Source organism: Augochlora pura, chromosome 8 (genome assembly GCF_028453695.1).
Source record: "Augochlora pura isolate Apur16 chromosome 8, APUR_v2.2.1, whole genome shotgun sequence".
In the NCBI taxonomy this organism is placed as follows: Eukaryota; Metazoa; Arthropoda; class Insecta; order Hymenoptera; family Halictidae; genus Augochlora; species Augochlora pura.
Window position 1 is genome coordinate 3,131,641 of NC_135779.1, and position 20,125 is coordinate 3,151,765.

Consider the following 20,125-nt stretch of genomic DNA (forward strand, 5'->3'; position numbering starts at 1 on the left):
TAATTGCGTGCGATATCTGCTTGTAAATTGTAATCTTTAAGTAATTTGACGCTCGCATTCGAAGTCGATTTAATTGTGAATCAGAAATGGTTTTACCGACTATTTCCATTTTAAATAACCTGTTGTAATTAGGGGCGGAGAAAATTATGGAGAAATTGTCCGCATTTGTTGGAAGAATCGCGAGTCGTTTCGGAACTTCTTTTTCTTTAATGATTATAGTAGCATCGATATTTATCGATCATTATAATGCATCGATACTTTTATATTCTTTCTTTTATTTAAAATTATAAATATTCATTCTTTACTTACTTGGCAGTTTCTTAATTATATTCAAATTTAAAGTATAAAGATTATTTTGGAACGTGACATAATAATTAAAGAAATCATCATTGTACAATAACTAGTCTCCCTGACGTCTAGAGAAAAATTCAAGTCATTTAGGCTAGTTTTAAAAAGGTTGTACTATTTTACAAGTGTTGACGTAATTTTGCTCTCCCTTGTACATACAATAATATGCATATATACATAATGCAATGTACCAATAATTTATTAATATAAACTGTATATGCAATGTACCAAAGACACCTAATCCTCCTAACTATTGTTTCGTTGACTAAATAGCTTCGATTCTATGGAATCATTAGATCACCCGCTTAGAATTCAAAGTGTTAGCCTTGAAAACGCGAAAGAAAGCGGCGAGCCTTCTCGGGGCGGTCAAGGTTGAGCAACGTTTTCAGGCTGTCAGTTGCAAGGGGAGCTCACGGCCAGCTAATGATTTATACATTGGGTCAGCGGCGAGCGAAGGCGTCGAAGGGTGCGAGCGTATACTTACGAAAAACTGGAGCTCGGTCGGCAGGGCGAGCAACATCCTCGCCACGTGGAATTTCAATAGGTAGGGTGGGTTGGTTAGCTTGCCGTCGATTATCGGCCGCCCTTTTCCATCGGTGTGGTTCAGCTCGCGGCACAGGCTGCTCGAGCCCAGCCAAAACCCGTTACCGAAATGGAATTGCGAGGAGTAACGGCCGCTCGCGTCTGACACTGGAAAAAAGAAATGAACGTTCACCTGCTGAGGAAACGCCGATAAAGGGCGGCCTCGTGGAAAGGCGACGATAAGCGCGCGTATGTCCGGATCCGTAATCCCTTCGGAGGGATTCGGACACCGGGGGTAGCCATCGCGACGGGAGAAACACCGGCCGTAAAACTTGACGACGAAACAATCGCCGGAATTCTAGACGTGACCCGAAATTCAACCGGATGCCAGGACGAATTAGTATTCTGCGACGATTTTTATGTTCATTTTCGTAGCAATTTTTATGCCCATTTTTATGCCAACTTTTGTGTCAAGGTTATGCCAATATTTTAGTTAATATTTTCAGTCAATTTATATGCCTACTTTTATGCCAATATTTTAGTCAATATTGTAGTCAATTTTTATATAACGAACTAGTATCCTATATCAATTTTTATGTTTATTTTAGTAGCAATTTTTACGTGAATTTTTATGACCATTTTTACATCCATTTTTACGTCAGTTCTCTATAAGGTGCAAAAGTTACTATGCTCATAACTCTTTATAATCATAAATATTATATATTTTGTGTATATTTTATATACATATATATTTATTTCTTTTTGTGTTTTATACAAATTCTGAATTTTTCTATTATTTCTTAAGTCTTCTCCTTTCGATGACAGTAATCTTTATCATCCAATTTCTAACAACAAATAATTCCATCCTACCAACGGTATAACGTTTAAACAGTCAATCACTGCACGCGCTGTGCCCTATCCTTGCTGTTTCATTTGCGTACGTGCACAATGCAAATTTAATTGGACAACGCGAACACGGTCAACGTGTTTATACATTTCCGGAAAAAAAAGGTGAAACGAGTATTTCATGAATATTCGACATGCGCGAGCCGTCGCGCCGGAAGCTCCACCGAGCAGACGGTGGTGAGGGGAGGAGAGACGGGGGGTAGCGCGATTAAAGCGTCCGCCATTTGTCCGGCAGTCTTCAAAGTTCAAGCATTTCATTAAACGGAACGTATCCCCCGTTGTGAAATATGAATTTAACGAGACAAAAAGGGGGAGGGGGAAATGGGACGCGAGCTCGCTCTCGACGAATGGCAAAAAGGAGCACACGTAGAGTCCTCACGCGTCGTTGACTTTTTCTTTTCAATGGAACGGTCATTCAAAACGTTTCCCGCGTCAAACTGTTCTCTCTAATGTCGCAGCTCGGAATGCAGGGTGCAGTCCCGTGTAAATAATTTTCAACAGCGCGCGCTGCAACGTGAAAATGTACACACGACCGTCGGGTTGGAAACCGGTGGCCGCGCGCGCGTCGGACAATGCGCGAACACGCGTACCCGTGTTCCGTCTACGGAAAAGTGAATTAACAGCGATTCGAACACGGTGCCGTCACTTATCCGGATGACGTTTCATTTGCATTTCTCCGTCGACGTGTTACCGCGCTCAGAGGATCTCGAGGAGGATTGTTCGAGGATCTTTGAGAAGGAATTTCAGCTACTCGGTGATCTCAGGCGAACGTTTGTCTCACAATAGTTCCGTTGTTGAGGCGCCAGCTATGACAATATTATAAAGTAACAAATCTGTATTCACAGGTTCTATGTGGGACAGGTGTTAATAATTTTCTAAAAATTTAGACTTCTATAAATTGTTTTCTATATTTGACGGAAACCCCTTTGAAATCCTAAGAATTTTCTTCATACGTTCGCTATTAAAATCTTATCGTTACCTTTGGGAATGTTAAATATTTTCTGAAAAATGTGTGCTACATTTTAGAATATAGCAGATGTTAAATAAATAAGATAAATAAGTATCTACTCACGTACGTAAAAATATAGCAAAAATGAGCATCTCGTCACTGTATAAGGAATAATTGAGCTATATAATTGCAATTCAAATATAGTTCTAATTTGAAAATTTTCTATATCTGATCAAAAGAATCTTAAATTCAAATGGTTTTTATTTGAGAGAGAGAGCAAACTTAGCACATACACGGAAGTCTAAAAATCGCGTTATCGTCGTAAATTACGGAGATGATCGTGCACCGTCAGACACCCGGTATGCCGCCGTTAATTAATCTGGTCGGTCAAGATTTCCAAGACATTTCTCCTATAGAGAACAGCCGTTACATAAATTTTCGAGGGTTGAGCGGCTCGGAAGGTTCATTGCCAGTTACGTAAAGTACCGGTACGGGATCGCGAGATCGGAGAAAGCGGCGTCGGTGGACAAACACGCGATCATCGTTAATTTCTCTCTCGAGTCACCCGGGGTCTTTCCGGCCGATCAGCCAGCGGAGCGTTTCGGCGACCGGGAGATTCGAGAACGGTTCCAACGCGAACGGGCATCCGTAAATCGACGAATAATCGGCGATGCGTGGTCCGATAACGTCCGCGAGCCAGCAGATCCGTGAAACGTTCTCGAACCGAGGCGGCTCTCGATTTCCCCGCTCGACCCGTCCCGACCAGCGCAAAATAAACCATCCGATGATTTACCGTCTGACGTAACACCTAATGCGCGTCTAATAGCCTTGCTCGAAAGAGAGATAACTCCGCCGCAAGCTCCCTTGAACCGTTACCAACACGTTCCATGAAAGCTCATCGGCGTTTCGGATCGATTTACAGCGACTCCCTAAATTATACGGGCTCTGGTGTAACTTTGACTTGTACGTCGTATATTCGAAGAAAATGAAAGGGAAAAATCCTTTACTATATATCCAAGTAGAGTCTGTAAACGTAGAAATGCAAGAAACTTTCGATTTAGTATAAAATGTTACCTACATAACAAATCCATAAATATATATATATCGATATAAAAAAAGCATCGAATTTTCACGCCATATATAAATACTCACAAGATTTATATGGTTATAAAAATAAATTTCATAAATTTTTAAAGAATTTGTATTGCCTGTTCTGCATCTCTATTTTACACGATTTTATGATTTTTTTGTATAGTACATATCTTTTTGTTATAACTTGTCGAATAAACATTAAACGATTGAACAGTCACAGACACTCATAAATATCAACACTTATTTTCATTTATTGATACATCCGAATTCCTCGAATACTTTTGAGAGTTACTGTATCTCTCAACAAGCCCCGAGCAGCTCGCGCTAAAATCACGAACTTATCGAAAGTGGACAGGTACGCGCGGTAAAAGTTGCGCCGGGAGGAAAGTCTTCGATTAAGACGAAGCGCGTTCCCTCTCGAACCGATCGCGTCCCACGGATCGTCGCATAATTTCGAGAAGACGATCCGCGAGAATGGGAATGTTTGCAGTTCGTTCGCGACTGCGACGCAGTAGCTAATAAGTCGTAACATGGCACACCGCGAGGACAATTAACCTGGAAACTCAACCGCCGTGGAACTCGCGGAGTAATTCAGCGTGGTCTACTTAAAAGAAGAGGTCCGTTTATTAAAGTTCTTGAGAGGACCACTTAGAGCCTCCTCGAGCCCGTGCCGGTGTTACAGAGCGAACGGGTTAATATTTCGCGAGCCGAGTTGGGTGAAAGTCGACGTGTTCAATTAGACAAAAATTTCTGTTGCTGAATCATGTTTGCGCGACACACACGCGCGCCGACTTTTCGGAGACACGGTTGACGGTTAAGTGACCGTTTAAGTGAAAAAGTTTCACCAAATCGCAGCATTTTGTTCAATTAAAGAAAGATCTCCGAGTAATCCTAACATGACATCAATTACATCTCGAAAGTCAGTTCACCGTGGAAAAATTCATTTAGTCATCGAACGACTTAATTTAACACCGAAAAATAACTAATGGTCAAATGACTAATTTCACATTTTCTGTTTCATAATTATGAAAGTTACAATGCCGTGTCTATTAAACAGTGTTAAATACTCTATACCAAGGCAGAAGCTATTATAGAAATAAAAAATTTGAATAGATACTATCTTGCAATTTTTACCATTTTTTTTTGTTTGTTTTGGTCGCTTTAGACCCGAGCAAATTAAAACAGAGAGATCTCCCATTCGCTATTTGGCGCACGGATGAAAAAAAAACCCGAGTGAAAGCTCGACACAGCGACATTTAAATTTCTATAATATCATTATAATACGCGAGACGGGTTTTACACGTTCCATTTTTTATCTGGCACAAGGTACAGCTATCGATCGCATCTCGATCCAAGATCGTAATCTTCTGTCGCTATTGGCGGAAACGGGACACGAACAAAAAACGTACACGTAAATTGCTCCCAATTTTTTGGGATGAAATAATACGCGCGGATTCCCGGGAAATTTTAATCGACGCCCGTCGGGAACGCTCGCTCCCAATACAAATTCGCGAAATCCGTAACGCAGTTATCAATCTGGTCGCAACAAACAGGATCATTGTTGCCCCGGTCGGCGGCGAAACACTTTCGAACCGTGCCCCGCCCCGCCCGTCATTTTCGCGCGGCTATCGCTCTGCAATTCCGCGCGCGAGTTCCCAGCGATCGGAGCCACCCACGCGATCCCGACTCCGGAACAATAGAAAATACATATTGGCCGACGCGTGTTGATACCGCCCGGGGTCCGGGATCAACAACTGCTGAATGTTTGCAAAACTTTCGTCGAACACGCTGCCGAACGTCGGACGGATCGGTTTCCTCTTCGCGGTTGTTCGACCGGTTTGGTCACGTTTCGCGCGGCGGCGCGCGATTCCGTCGAAAAATTGGACCGAAGTCATCGCGACTCGATTGCCTGTTTTATCGAAAGATTAGATTTATCGTTTATCTCTGTAAATACACGTGTTATTTTTGTTATGTAGCGGCGTAACGTCAGTTTTGATTTTTATTTGTTTGATCGGTGAAGCTATAAGGTTTGCTGTCAAAGTGTACGTGGTTATACAAGGTGTAATATTGTTTATGCCTTCAGACTATAGAAATATAATAGCAGTGATAATAGGTACTATAATATTCATTCTAACAGATTTCAAAGGAGATATGTACCAATACTCGGTTAATAATAATAGTAATAATAGTAACGACTTTCATAATAACTTTACAAATTGAAAGCAATATCATACATTTGATCTACTATCGAACTCTTTTATTATTATAATAATATAAAGCCAGATTTCCAGTTTGTAGACAATAAAGATAAATAGACAGAATAGAAACATGATTTTGAAAAGTGGAAATACTTGAATAGTAATATAAATACTTGAATCTTAATATTTCCAGTTATTAGTGAAAATAAATGTATATATAATATACATATAATGACATAAAATATAATATAGATAAACGTATAACAACTCAAACGAAACATAACAGCGTTTCCGCTCACAGAGCATTCTGTTTTCCATTACTTCTTCTGCGAAAATCGAGCATTCCGCAGCGCGGCACGGAAAAGAAGCATCGAAAAGTCGTTTGGAAATCACGTGGGTGGTTAGTGTCGCGCACGATCTCGCCGCGCGAGTTTCCACGCTGTCATCGATAAACCGGCCGGGCCCGCTCGTTGCCGGAAATCACCGTAAATCTGGAAAACCCGTGAAAGCCGATTTGACTACCGCGCCGCAACCGCAACCGATCGATGCGCGGGGACAGCCTCCACGAGCTTCAACAGCTTCGGACCGTGGTAACGATCGCGCGAGCTTGCCCTAAACCAGCGCCGAAATTTCGGTGAATGCTTGCAAATCATCCCGTCGTATCCTCTTTGCGAGAGAGAACCCTTCGAGCTTTCAATCTTTCACGTTAATTGCTGTCCTCTTACAGAGGGTAGCCACGAGCTGAGACATATTGACTCAAGAATAATAGGGGGAGGTTCTACCCTTTGCGGCTCGAGACCAGTTTAATTTCAAAATGGAGACATTTGTTTCGACCTACGGTGTTTCCATTCGGCATTATTGCTTTTTCTTTGTAATACATGATATTTACCAAATGCAGATAAATTTAACAGCGTGAAAATTCTTTTGGGAACAGCGACCTTTCAGCGTCGCTTTAAAATTGCCGCTCGAGTGCAAAGGGTTGGCATGCGATAACTTTTACCAAACCGAATGAAACGTGATGAATCTTTTTTAAATTTTAGATTAATATATTTTCAAAAATTTCCTGTTACTCGGGAACATTAGAAAATTTGCGTAGATCGCGATGATTTGTACGCGTGTTAAAAATGGCATAAGTTGGCCTCTCGACTCGAGCTTGCGAACTTGAATTTCACGAGTTATTAGGATTACGTCTGTACGGTGAAACTGCGCGAACAGGGCGCGGGAGTTAAGTAGACCGCATTGCCTCCCCCCAAATCATTTTAACAAGTCGTTCTGCATCAATCTGCCGGTTTCTGCCTCGGAACGCGTACAATCAACAGTCTACATATCCGAGCAACACTAATTTGCTATCGGTTGCCGAAACGCTGCCGGGTCATTTGCGCCAATTGTGTGTGTGTCGGCGCGCACCGGGCGGTCCGTCGACATTTCGCAACGTTACGGAGTTCGGCCCGCGAAACCGTCGGAACACAAAGTCATTAAAGCCGCGCTTTTAATCCTCGGTCCCCGGCTCCGAAATGCGTCGGGCGAAGTTTACGACGCGTTGGCAAACCTCCATTGTGATTTACCGTAATAATTTAGGGTGCTTAACGGTAGGAACAACGGTGCCGCTTTTAAAACGGCGGTGCCAGCCCGGCCAGCCATGCGTTCCCCATTGTTTAGAATTTTCGAATGTTAGCGGCAGGAACAGCAGTTTCGTACGGATTGCGGCGGCGTTCGCCGAATTCGCTTTAATCGTGTTCCACGGCGTCGCGAGGCGTTCCGAGCAAACGAAAGGAGAACGGGTACGGGTCGCGGCAACCATTACGAGCTAGTAAAATCGTAGTTTCGCAAAGTAACGACGTATTTGGCAACCGAGTCAGTCAGACGGCGACAAGCTGCTCCGGGTGTTTACCGAACCGTGAATTCCGCGAGCGCTCGGCTATTGGCTAAGGGTGCGTTCGCATCGGACGATTCGGTCGCCGTTCGCCGCGGAAAGTTTCGGACTATCGGGACCCGGAAGTCTAATTTTGCGATGGGGTCGCCGAATCGATATTCGAATGTACCGCGTGTATTTTATAAATAGGCGAGAGGGGGTCGGCCGATGTTCTGTAGTTTCGCTGCAACGGAGAGCTGCATTCGTGCGCAGCGTTCTAGCGGACTGTGTAATTTGGCACTTTGGTAGTCGGTTAACGGTATTTATATCAAAGGGGTCGATTCAAATGTTAATCTAATACTGTTTTCACTGGAACGGTCCATCAGGCTTTGCCCTTTGAATGTTTCATTTAACACTATTTTTACAAACTTTTGTTCCAAGTTATTTTACCAATGTAATTTCTTTTTCTAAAATTACTTTTCAACTGTTCCTATTTATTATTATAAAATTAATTTGATGAAAGCAAGAATAATTCCTTTATTTTTCTTGCTTCAAAGATAGACTCCGAATGGAAGTTTAATAGAAAGCATGAAAATCAGGCTTTCGAGAAAAATAAAAAAGTGAAATAAATGTTAAAGAATATATGAGAAGAAAATGTTTCGAATATACGGTGCGCTCGATATGCAAATCGGCCTCGGTGCAAACGCACCTTAAAACCATCAAGGTGTTCCCGGCCACGCACTAGGCGATGAATACGCGTGCCACGCTCCAGCTTCTGAAACGCCGATATGCGACCCAGTCCGGTTACGTCGCTATAAATGTCACCATTATAATCCCGTAACTGTACGTTTCACCGAAGCAGGAAGACAGGACACGGGACTCGCGGTTTCCTGATTAACAAACTGCGGATTCGTTTGCAAATGATCGTCCTAAGCGACCGTTCTATTAACCGTGCACGCGTGTGCCGTTCGCTGAAACCGCTGCACCTAAACACCTACTGCAAATCTTATTTCCCGTAAAAAAGATATAATAGCAACGACAGAATTTTTAACGAACTAACAGTAATTTCGTAAGCGATATCCATTTTTCTTGTCGGCAGTGCTATTACTCGGCCACGTTTCGTAGTAGAAGAAGACGTGTAAAATTGTTCGACGCGATCCGAAAAAGAACTTTTCTGGTTTTTATAGTGTAATACAAAACAAATTAGAGACTGTTTAGAATATTTTTTGCTATTTCTGAAATATTATTAGTATTTATATAGAGACATTATTATTATTAGTATTTTTATTAGTATAATTTAATTTCGTCGTTACCTACGACCTCTAGATAGCGTGACGGAATTTCGTTAATATCATTCCTGAAAAATATACATCCCTAATGAATATATGCATACTTATTAAAACATGAAATGACATTATCCGACAAAACTTTCCGGTAGACCTAATATTTTAATTTGAAATCATAAATAATAAAACTTCGCTTAAAGAATGATCGACATCCGCTTGCCGTATTGTATACCATAAACGTATATATCAGTGCATAATAATTGACCGAGCTCCGATAACTTTGCACGAGAAAATTTGAAATTCATAGGTTCGTCCCGCGAGGCCGCGCCGCGCGGCGTCGATGATCGAATAATTCGGCGCTGCAGCCAGCGCGACAAAAACCTGTTCGCTGTACTCACTCTTAGCGGCCCACAGTTTCCCGGCCCTGAGGGACTCGATGAAGAGCTCGAGGTCTCTTCTGCACTCGGGCGCTAGTTTCCCGGGCACTCTGGCCCACTTGAGCGGGTCGTAAAGATCGGCCAGCCACTGGATGCTGTTCGCCGTCCTCTGCGGCCTCTCCCTCATGAAATCAACGTCGAGATTCTCCCTGCCGGCCGCCTCCTCTTTCCGATCGAACATCCTCAGCTGGTTCCGCCAGTCCAGCTCGGGATTGTTCCTGCTGAAGGCAATCAGCCGGCCGTGGTCCTTAACGGCGTCCTTCTCGGTCTCGGTCCCGTTCGATTTCGGCGGCGCGTCGGTGATCGACGACCTGCCCCGCGACTTCCCGAGCCTGAGGATGTTCGACTCGTTCCTCGGGACGTTCGCCAGCGCCGTGGCCAGCAGCACCGCCAGCAGCAGACACGTCCGGTAGAGAGCCATGTTTCTCTGGAATTAATCTGGGCCTCGGCGTCGATCGGCGTTATCGTTCAAACACGGTTCCGCAAAATTTGTCCGCTTCATCGGTCGCCGCCGGTACGTCCGGACGTCATTTTCTGCTGCGACGTTTCGCCGCGCGGACCTCCTTTCGGTCTTCTCTCTCAGCAGTCCGGAGAGATCAGCATGCTCGCCGTCCGGTTGTGTTTACGACTGCGGAATGAGGCTCACTTTCTTTTTTCGCTGGCTGGCGGTGCCAGCGATCGCCGGGATCGCGATTTACGATTTAAACTCGGATATATCACTCGATCAAGGGACTATATATTTTATATACATATATATGTATATATATATATCGATTTGAAAATTGTATTAACTGTTCGATTTTAGATTGATTAACTGTAGACAGTATGTTGTTAAACTTGGCGTCCCGATGAACGCGGATGGCTTGATCGCGGTTCGGTAAGGGTTACGTCGGTCGAGAGGTAACGATACAGGTGGTCCTTTCACGGAGGACAAATGTGGACGCGCACGCGAGGCTAAGGATCACGCACTGAATGAAGCGAATCGAGTTAGCAGTAGCGTTCACCCATGGACACCGGTCCCCTTTCTCTTGGCGATGTACGCCACCGCGGCGTGGCAAATATGTTTCCTTCTTCGGGCCCCCGAACCAACCTACTGTCTCCGTACCGTGCCTTTTGCCTTTTGCCTGCCGGCGGCCGACCAACCCGCCGCGAATCCCTCGGCGATCCTCTCTCCGCGTTTGCGAAACCGTCCTTCGACACCTCGGCGCAGCCTTTTCACCATCTCTTTGAAAATTCAGCGCTATTCACATTTTTCGATGCGACTTCGACCTGTCTGCATTCTGGCCTTAACTTTGCAGATCAGCCCTTCGTTCTTCGATTCTGCAAAATTTTGGTAACGAACGTCAAGGGTCGAATTGAGTTATGGGACAAGGTCCCCGCTTGTCGCGCAGTCTTTACAACATTTCTCGCAATTTATATTAACTCTACTATGTTTTATTACACATTTTTACACGTTGGATTTGTCATTGACCTTGTCTTGGCTTTTGTTTCGCAATGTTGAAGGTGGCTTACTTGATAACAAAACCCGAGGGTCAAATTCGGCTGCGAAACCGGTCTTCCATACATCGCACAGCCCTTTCACTGTTCCTTTGGAAGTTCATTGTTTTTGTCATTTTTTATGGTGTATTTTTATGTACATGTTGTACAGTTGATGTCCTCCAGTCTTCGGCCTTGCAAATTCCTTTTTTAATCGTAAATATTGAGGGTCGGATCAGGAAATCGGACTTTACGAGTCATACAGCTTTTTTATCTTTACGTCTGGTAATTTATAGTGATAAATTTATAATGATGATAATTATAATTATTTTATATTTTTATGCATTATAACTAATATATAATGATAAATTATTGTTTGATAAGTTATAATTGTCAATCATAAATTAGTTATAATGACTAACGAGTTAATCGTTAAATTGACAATCATTAATATTTAATCATTAATCAGACTGCTTTTTGCCAAACTTTCCTAAAAATTCAATATTTCGCTATGTCATGTGGTGCATCTAATAGGGTAACTCTGTCCATCACTTCCCAAACTGCACCTGATCCTACAACTTGGCAAATTCCCTCTTCAGAAAAGTACATTCAAGGCAAAATAAGAGAATGTTCGCATAGTTCGCAATTTATTCATTATATCTGAAAACTGTGTCAAGTTGCTGAGACAGATAACGCACAATCTAAGTAGTATGCAAATTGCTCCGTCATAAAGAATACAATCATGGTTTCGAAAGTAAAACATTAAAGCAATTGTCAATTATTTAGAGCAGCTATTTGAGAGACAATGATCGAGATAATACAATAAACTCGCCGCAATTGTCCTCCTCAGCTTATAAACAAAAATGAACAATTTATGAATTGAGTCTCGAAAAACCTCTTTTTTACAATCACCAATTGTCAACTACTATAAAAATGTATGACAATAATAGTATCTCCTCTTCCCAAATTGTCCCTTTTTGTGTACAAACTAAGGGACAATCAGAGAGACTTTACTGTACTCCACGAAACTCGGCTGATTCCCAGTGTGGCTATTAAATATATATAACATTAATAGTATCCCCCATTGGCAAATTGTCCCTTTCTGTTTACAAACTAAGGGACAATTGGGGAGACTTTACTGTGCTCCGCGAAACTCGGATGATTCCCGGTCCGGTTATTAAATAAGAGGATGGCCTCGTAACAGGAGGAATGCCATAGAACTTTCTCCGCGAGTCGTAGTACCTAGATTCTTTGGGATCTAAATGCAAATGGCTTTTTCCTTCGTTAACAATGTTTGCGCAATGCCCCAGAAGCATTCGAGCTGAATTATTGCTAGGGTTATAAAAGTAACGAGTATTTATTTAACCAAAACTAATATTTTTCTGCTATTATTATCGACATTATTACTATCATCTTATCGTACTGTTTTTACATAGTAATTACTACACTGTGGATTTTATGCATTCACGAGGCAAGCAACTGCATCACAATTAATAAGGTGAAATCATTTAAATAATTTAAAGATATTACTTTATTATATGCAACTCAATTAAACTACTAAGAAAAGAAATAAATATTTCTTAAGCTCCTTTATCTCGATGCAGGCAACTTTTGCCTAGCTTAAAAATCCGCAGTTTAATAATTACATAATATATTAAATAATATATAATATTTAATGATTACATAATAATGATATTGGTTCCCATATTTGTTGTAATTTCTCTAACATAAACATACAATGGTATCAAATGTTAAATAGTCCAAACAGGCCTCGAGTTCTGGATCCGAAAAAACCCGAACGTAGTACGGCATGGGTTAATCGCAACATACTTCAGACACCTTCCATTCGCACGAGCACACAGGATGGCTGCTCCAGCTTCCGTCGCGCCACGCATTCTCCAAATCTTTGCCGGCAAATATCTGATCGCTCGACAACACTCTCACCGATGAAAGATTCCACGGTTTATATCGCCTCCCGATATCACCGCCCTTATTCCAGTTTTACTTACGCCCTCCGTCCCTTACCCCCCCTCCCTTCCTCCCTCGCCCGGTATTTATCGGGCCGATGCACACGAAATTGCAGCGACGCAAGCAAATCGTATTTACACGTTCGGCTTTATAAAACCTGCTCGGTCCGCGCGCACGGCTCTGGTCGTTTTAGCGAGATGATTTCCGGTTGGTTGTGCTCGGCAGGGACGCCGAGACGCTCGTTTTCTTTGGATCAAAGGGAGAGAGCCACGGAGTGGATCGCAGCATTTATTGATGAACCAATCGGTTTTTTCAAAATCCCCGGGGATACGTCAGATTTTTCTCCAGATAAAACTATGATTTATCCGTTCGTCGGAGTTTTACGGTACCCGTGACTCTTTATGATTTATTTTCGACGCGTTCGCAGCGTTGTTTCTTCTTCTCCCGGATTCAACTTCGTAATTTCTGCTGTCCGAGAACAGATCGACTTTAATGATAATTTATTACGAAAATCTCTGCGTTCGTATCGCTGAAATGTGTCTGAATTACGGGAGCATCTTTCCATGGTATTACAACGGGTATAATGTTAAAGAGCAATTTTCTTTTTTACATAAACTGTTTTAATTAGGTTTGCAGTTTTCTGTTCGGTTATTCTTTTATCTCGTTTCGAAGAATTATATATATAAAAGTTATTGTTGATAAAATAATTAAATATGTAGTTATTGTATATAATTAGTTATAGTAACTATTAATTATTATATATATATATATATATATATATATAATTATTCCTCTATTTATATTTATTTAGTATGAATCACCGGGACATAAGATCTTTTGCTTTCACTGAGTAGATAAGGGTTGAGGGTAAATCAAATAAGAAGAAATGAAAGAAATAACTAAGAAAGAGTAAAATAAATTTCCGATAAAAATGTGGAAGTTATTTACGGTCCGTTCTAATATTTTTCAATAGAAATTGTGTCTTTAACCCAGCCGGGGATGAAAGAACGACAACCCCGCGAGATATACCGGCGGATACACAGAGCTTGACATCGATCTCTCAAGAAGCCTTGCAGCAGGCGGTTTCCATCTTTTGTTCCGTCCTCTCTCTCTCTCTCTCTCTCTCTCCTTCTCTCTCGCCCCGCGAATAACGTTTCACTGGCTCGGATGTCACTCGAATTTCAATAGATTCCGCGCATCGATTCGAGGCGGCGCGCAACAAGAAAATAAGGGTCGAGCGTTTTTATTCGGAGACTGGGAGAAGCAGGTCAGCGTGTATCAGAGCGGCAACAATTTTTCTCCCGGTTGTTCGCGCGACCTTTGCCTCGCCTCTCCCTGTAAATCGCGCGCCCGCGACGATTTTCCCCCGAAACCCTCTTTAAATCGGACAAACGACTCGCCGGCTGACGCGACGTCGAGTCGACGGGGCGAATCCGAAGAAAACACGGGAAAGTCCGCAAGGAGAAACCGTTCCCTCTGTTTCGAGTGTCCCCTGAATCGGTCGAATCAGGCCGAACACAGACGTCGATTACACTTTCCTCGCGACTGCGACGTGGATTTCCTCAAAGAAGAACGTTTAACGAACGCCGCGCGATTCACTCTAGGGATCCTCGATGCCGCCTCCTTCACACTTTCCCGCGGGCGAGGCGCGCTGGAAGCGTTTTCCGAAATCTCCTCTGGCGACCGTCATTCGAAAATGTTAGCAGAGGAAAACAGAATAAAACAAAATTAGCGATGGTAAAATAAAATCAAAAGAAATAAAATAAAATAAAAGGAAGTAAAGTAAAATTAAAGGAAAAGAAAATGAAACTGTATTATTCAACTCTGTCCATTGCTTTTGCTAGTATTTGATTCGCTTCAGTTCTTACTGTTTTTAATCGAATTTCAGTCGCTTTACGAAAGGCCTTACAAATGATCTAGAAATGGCCTCGTAACGTCCTGCGGAACAAACAAAGATGTCTTTTAGACGTCTTTAATACTTCTCTTGGATGCTTTTAGACATCTTTAATACGTCCTTTACATGTCTTTTAGACGTCTTTAATAGTCCCTTAGATGCTTTTAGTCGTCTTGAATAACATCCCTTATATGTCTTTTAGACGTCTTTAGTACATCCCTTACACATTCAAAAGACGTCTTGTGATCAAAGTATCGACGTCACACAGACATCTTATTTCATTCGGACCGCAACGCGCCGTTCAGAATGCGCTTGTCCCGTATTTTCACTTTTATTTGACGTTTACGTAAGCCGTCCCCGAGCGCAAGCCACTCTCGGTTTCTGCGGCGGCGGCGGCGGCGTCGGCGGCCGCGAGAAGCTCGAAAGTTTCTCCGAATTTCATGCATCCGGCCTCCTGGATGGCGGTGCTCCTCGCCGCCACCGTCGCGGAAACTGCTACCCGGGGAGATCCGGTTGTCCGTTGCGCAACCGGGAGTGCTTTCTACGGGTACGGCCGTGTGCAAGGGCCTGTAACCCGCGACATGCGATGGGAGCGCACACGTACACGCTGGCACGGTCGCAACCGGTCTTGCAGGCAAGGTGCGCCTGGACCACTCTTCTACGGCTTCGAAACGCCGAGAAACCAATTTATCCGTGAACAGAGGCGCGCGCGATCGACTCTCTCGCAAAAGTTTCCCGCCTTCCATTATTGAATCGCCTCCCGCCGAGTTCGTTCGTTCGTTCGTTCGTTCGTTCGTTCGTTTCGGTTCGACCGACCCGCGCGCGATGCGAATTCAGGGCTGCTCCCGCGCCAGCCAAATGGCCTGTGATGTTTGCCGGAAGCTTAGGATGCGATGAGGCATTGGGAACAGGTGAGCGCCGCCGCGGCTCCGGTAAGAGCTATTCCGGAACGTTGCCGTACTATGTACCAAAGCGAAACAAACTTTCTGAAACATCTAATGTATCTGGCCATAAATTCCTATGGCCTGTATAGGCGAAACAACGACGCAATACGAATCGTTTGCTATCTTTTCACGTGCAACCCAGCCCGATGCTACGTGCAAAACTATTTAGCGTAGAGCAGCAGAGTCGGTTGCTATAGAATAACCGAGTGCCCGTGAGTTTATCTTGTTTTCGGGCATAATATGCATATTTAACTTATTTAATATGTTTATTTTCTTTTATTAATATTATTAATAACAATATATAGTAAAATATAATATAATTAATACTATCATTTATCCATTTTATTATCATTTCATACATTTACAAAATATCAATCTTTCAACTCTTCTACTTCGTTCCCTTGTTACTAAAAAACTGTAATATGCCTCCGTTAATGTAATTTATTTGTTACGTGATCGGGCGGACTATTTATTAAAAAAAATCTTGCCTCTTAAGATGAAATACAACGTTTTGCACTCTGATCATTATCAGCCAATTTCTCCGACAAAGTCCAAGGTTGCAAATAATAAAAGAACAGGAGAAACAACTAAATACAGACACGATCCCCTCAGTCCTCTCGGTCCCAGAGGCGCTCGGAACGATCACAGTTCCGCGCGGCAAAAGAGAAGGCGGTCTCGGAGAAATGACAGAGCATCGAACCTGCATCGGTTGCGAAACATTTATTAAGCGGCGATAAAGATTGGAGCCGGCAGGCCAACCAAGAGAATAAAAACAAGCGGAGGACCTTTCTCGGATCGATGCCATATAAACAATTTCGCAGAACGAGAGGCTATTTTTCCGCGGTATTGACGCGATCACCAATGATTCCTGTACAATGTCGCGCGACTGTTTCCCTCGGGAGCCGATGGAGCACGAATATCAAGTAAGACAGATGCCATAAATAACCCGCCCCGTTCGCCAAGACGGGACGCTTCACGGCGAACTCCGTTTCACCGCGGTGAATTGTTCAATAGGCTAGAAAAATGATATCGAACATTTCCCGACGACATTTTCCGGGCGACGGGACTTTTCCCGGCTACCGGTTGTATCTTTAATCCTTCGACCATGAAACCGAGGAATTAACGGCCCGAAGGAACGCGCGTTGGGTCGAGAGACCGGTATCGAATTATGCTCGCTCGCATGCGGAAGAGAAAGCTGCTATCGACGGAAGAGCGATTTCTATTACGATTTCCGAATGGTCTGTCTTTGTTTTCACACTATCGAGTTTCACTACGCGGGGGGAAGAATTGTATATTGGACGCGAACCTACGAAGCCGTCGATTAGCTTCGATCGATAAAGAAGATTGCTGTTTTTCTCTGTCGACTTTTACCATCCGAGGAAAAAGTCGCTGACGCGGTTCGTGCACTCATTGTTTCATGGCGTTGTTGCATCGATTACTACTTTTTTAAATTATAGTAGTCTTTTCTATGTTGCATACTTGATAAGTATTTTAACGGATGACGCGAGTTTGCCGCAAACGCGATAACTTGGAATCGTTTGATTTTTTATTTATAGGTTAGGTGTTGGACGAGTTGGATTTTTATTACAAGGTGTATGGTTTTCTGAATATTGATTTTAAAGTTGGCTCATATGATGTTTCGCTGTAGAGCTAAAAATAGATCGGGTGATGATACTTCTGATAATTTTGGGAAATATTCTTCCAAGTCAGGATGGCCGAGCGGTCTAAGGCGCTGCGTTCAGGTCGCAGTCCACTCTGTGGGCGTGGGTTCGAATCCCACTTCTGACAGATGTTTTTTTTTCCTAAAACTGTAGAAAATAAAATTGTATAAAAATAATTCTTCTATTTTATTACTCGTTACTATTTACAAACAAAATATATTTTAAATGATATTTAATTTTTCATAATTGAAATTAAATAATTTTTGCAATTGATTAATTATGAAAACTGTACATGTACATTTACAACCCTTAAATAGATGTCATTTTTAGTCAAATTCGCCTAACAAAATTTATATGATCAAATTACATTTATAAATTAGTAAAAACATTGTTAGACTTGCCAGAATGAATACTTTGTCGTCCACGCGTCTCGCAAAAATTTCTTCGCTTTAAATTATAACTGTCTACCTATTTTCATGAAATTTCGAAGATATACATAAATAAATGTAAAATTTGTTTGTCTTATATTTTTGCGCGTTACACGACTATGGTGTCACAGGCTGTTGAGCAATCCTTTGCGAGTTACACCACTGTGGTGACTCTGGACGGCATAGCGTTAATTTATATACACAACCTGTTTTTCGAAACTATAGAAAATGGACTTTCACCGTTGATAAAACGAACGGTTCAGGTATTGGGATAACGATAACCCGAGAAAGCTTCCGTCGTAACCCATTCGACTCCGAACGGCAGAATCGCAATACGAAGTTGACCTCCGACCCTCGCAACGCCTCCGCTCGCGGACGAATCCATGAAACGTTAACGGCTTCTGGCCGACCTGTTCCATCATTCATAAGCGTCCGCTGAAAAAGGGCAGGAGATATCGTCGAAGCACCGTCGCCGCGGCCGTCCAAAGCCGTCGCGGCGACGTCGGCCCGGCCGTAGATACTTCTCGGATAGTAATTAGAAAATCTCTGCGATTACTCTCGGTTATGAATCTTCCGGCCGCGGATGAAAAAGGTCCGGCGGCGCGGAGCACGGCGCCGGGATTCCCGAAAGTAACGATTGAGAACGCCGTTATCGGCGCTTTCCCACGGCGCGTAAAAGTGCGCTCGCGCGAGCCCCGGTGGCCGAAGCGTCGTGGTCCGCGCGTCGAACAGCGTAATTAGCCGCGAGCGAGCGGGAAACAAGCGCGGAAATCAGTTTTGCGTACATTACGAGGCGGCGGGGCGCGAGGGGGGCTATCGCTTAACGGTAACGATCGGCAGCAATACTTGCCGCGCGTTCATGGTCGCGCAGTCAAGTTCAAGAGATCTGTTCGCGTATCGCCGGCTACCATCGCGCGGATTATTATGGAAGAACGAGCGGACAGTGCTCACCCTCGAGAGAACTCGCGAATCTCCACGGCAACGGTGACATAAGCGCGTTTGCGAACGGCCCGTAATCGCTGCTCGAGTCATTATCGGCACCGAGATCGGTCAATACCGGCGTGACGCCGCGAAAACCGCCGCGAGTGCGGCACGGTTTTAGGTCAGCCACGCTCCCAGAGCTGAGACGCTCGATTACGACATCCACTCTTCGCACGAGTCTCGAATATTCCTGTTCTCTGCCGGCAACGAGATGTGTTTACTATTGTTTTAGAATAACCTGTCGGCACGGAATAGATTTGCAGCGCGGCGAGCCGATGAACCGTTTTACTCGAGCACCGTAACTCATGGTGTTGGCTGCCCAGGCTATTCTACTTTGTCGAGACTGCTGGGCGCTGTGGAAAATGGAATTAGTTGTTTATAGTATTTATTTGTTATATTTATAGTATTATATTATAGTATCATAATATTATGTATAGTATTCATGGTATTAATTCATTATAGTATTATCTATTCATTCTATTATAGTATTTATCACTAGGAATAGGAGATAGATCAGAACTTCATTTTTTCTCCAATCACTGTAGTCGACTGAAAATACTATTAGGATATTCTCGAATTCTTGGATAAAAGGCAAATAGGCATTTCATCCTTCTTTAAACATTTAAATCAACGGAACTACAATATATTGATTAAATCATATATTTGCATTGATCTAACGACTAGAAGACAACGAAATCTCCAATTCTGAATTCCCTAAACGTTATCACTCTTCGGAATTTCAGTCGCTCGTTAGCGTCAGCTGCGCAGAAAATCCTCCGTCAACGTCGGAAAACAATACAGGCCGGCGACCGCTCCGCGCTCCAACAGATCCCAGTGCTCGCCTCTTACGTCTCTTCGACGAATGAAAACGGCAACAGGTAGCCCCCGCTGAGAAACAGTCCGAACAATGACACGGGCAAGTCTGTCTGCATGTGAACCGGCCGCGCGCGAGCATCGCCGAGATTTATGCTCGGTCATGCAATTAACGTTCTTTAAACGCGATTTTACGAGGGGAAGAAACCCTCGACGCTTGAGAAGCCGGCCTCGACTCGTACGCCACGAGATTCATCGACTTCTTGTTATACCCGCAGTCATTGCCGTAGACACGCCGGGGCCGCCGCCGCCGTTCGTTCGTTCGTTCGTTCGTTCGGCAGATTCGTACGTAATATCCTCGGCAGGTTTC

At 43.3% G+C, this 20,125-nt stretch overlaps 1 protein-coding gene and 1 non-coding gene across 2 annotated transcripts in view; one reads left to right on the forward strand and one right to left on the reverse strand.

Moving 5' to 3' along the window:
- LOC144474457 (nose resistant to fluoxetine protein 6) overlaps positions 1-10,011 on the reverse strand; it is a 29,457-nt gene extending 19,446 nt beyond the window's left edge. Inside the window, exons 1-2 of the mRNA XM_078189301.1 lie at positions 9,552-10,011; positions 833-1,038 (exon numbers count right to left, since the gene is read on the reverse strand). Coding sequence (XP_078045427.1) covers positions 833-1,038; positions 9,552-10,011 — 666 coding nt within the window. The remainder of the gene's footprint in view (positions 1-832; positions 1,039-9,551) is intronic.
- Positions 10,012-17,577: 7,566 nt separating this feature from the next.
- Positions 17,578-17,660, forward strand: Trnal-cag (transfer RNA leucine (anticodon CAG)). The gene has a single exon. It is a non-coding gene; the product is annotated as a tRNA-Leu (tRNA).
- The last annotated feature ends 2,465 nt before the right edge of the window (positions 17,661-20,125 follow it).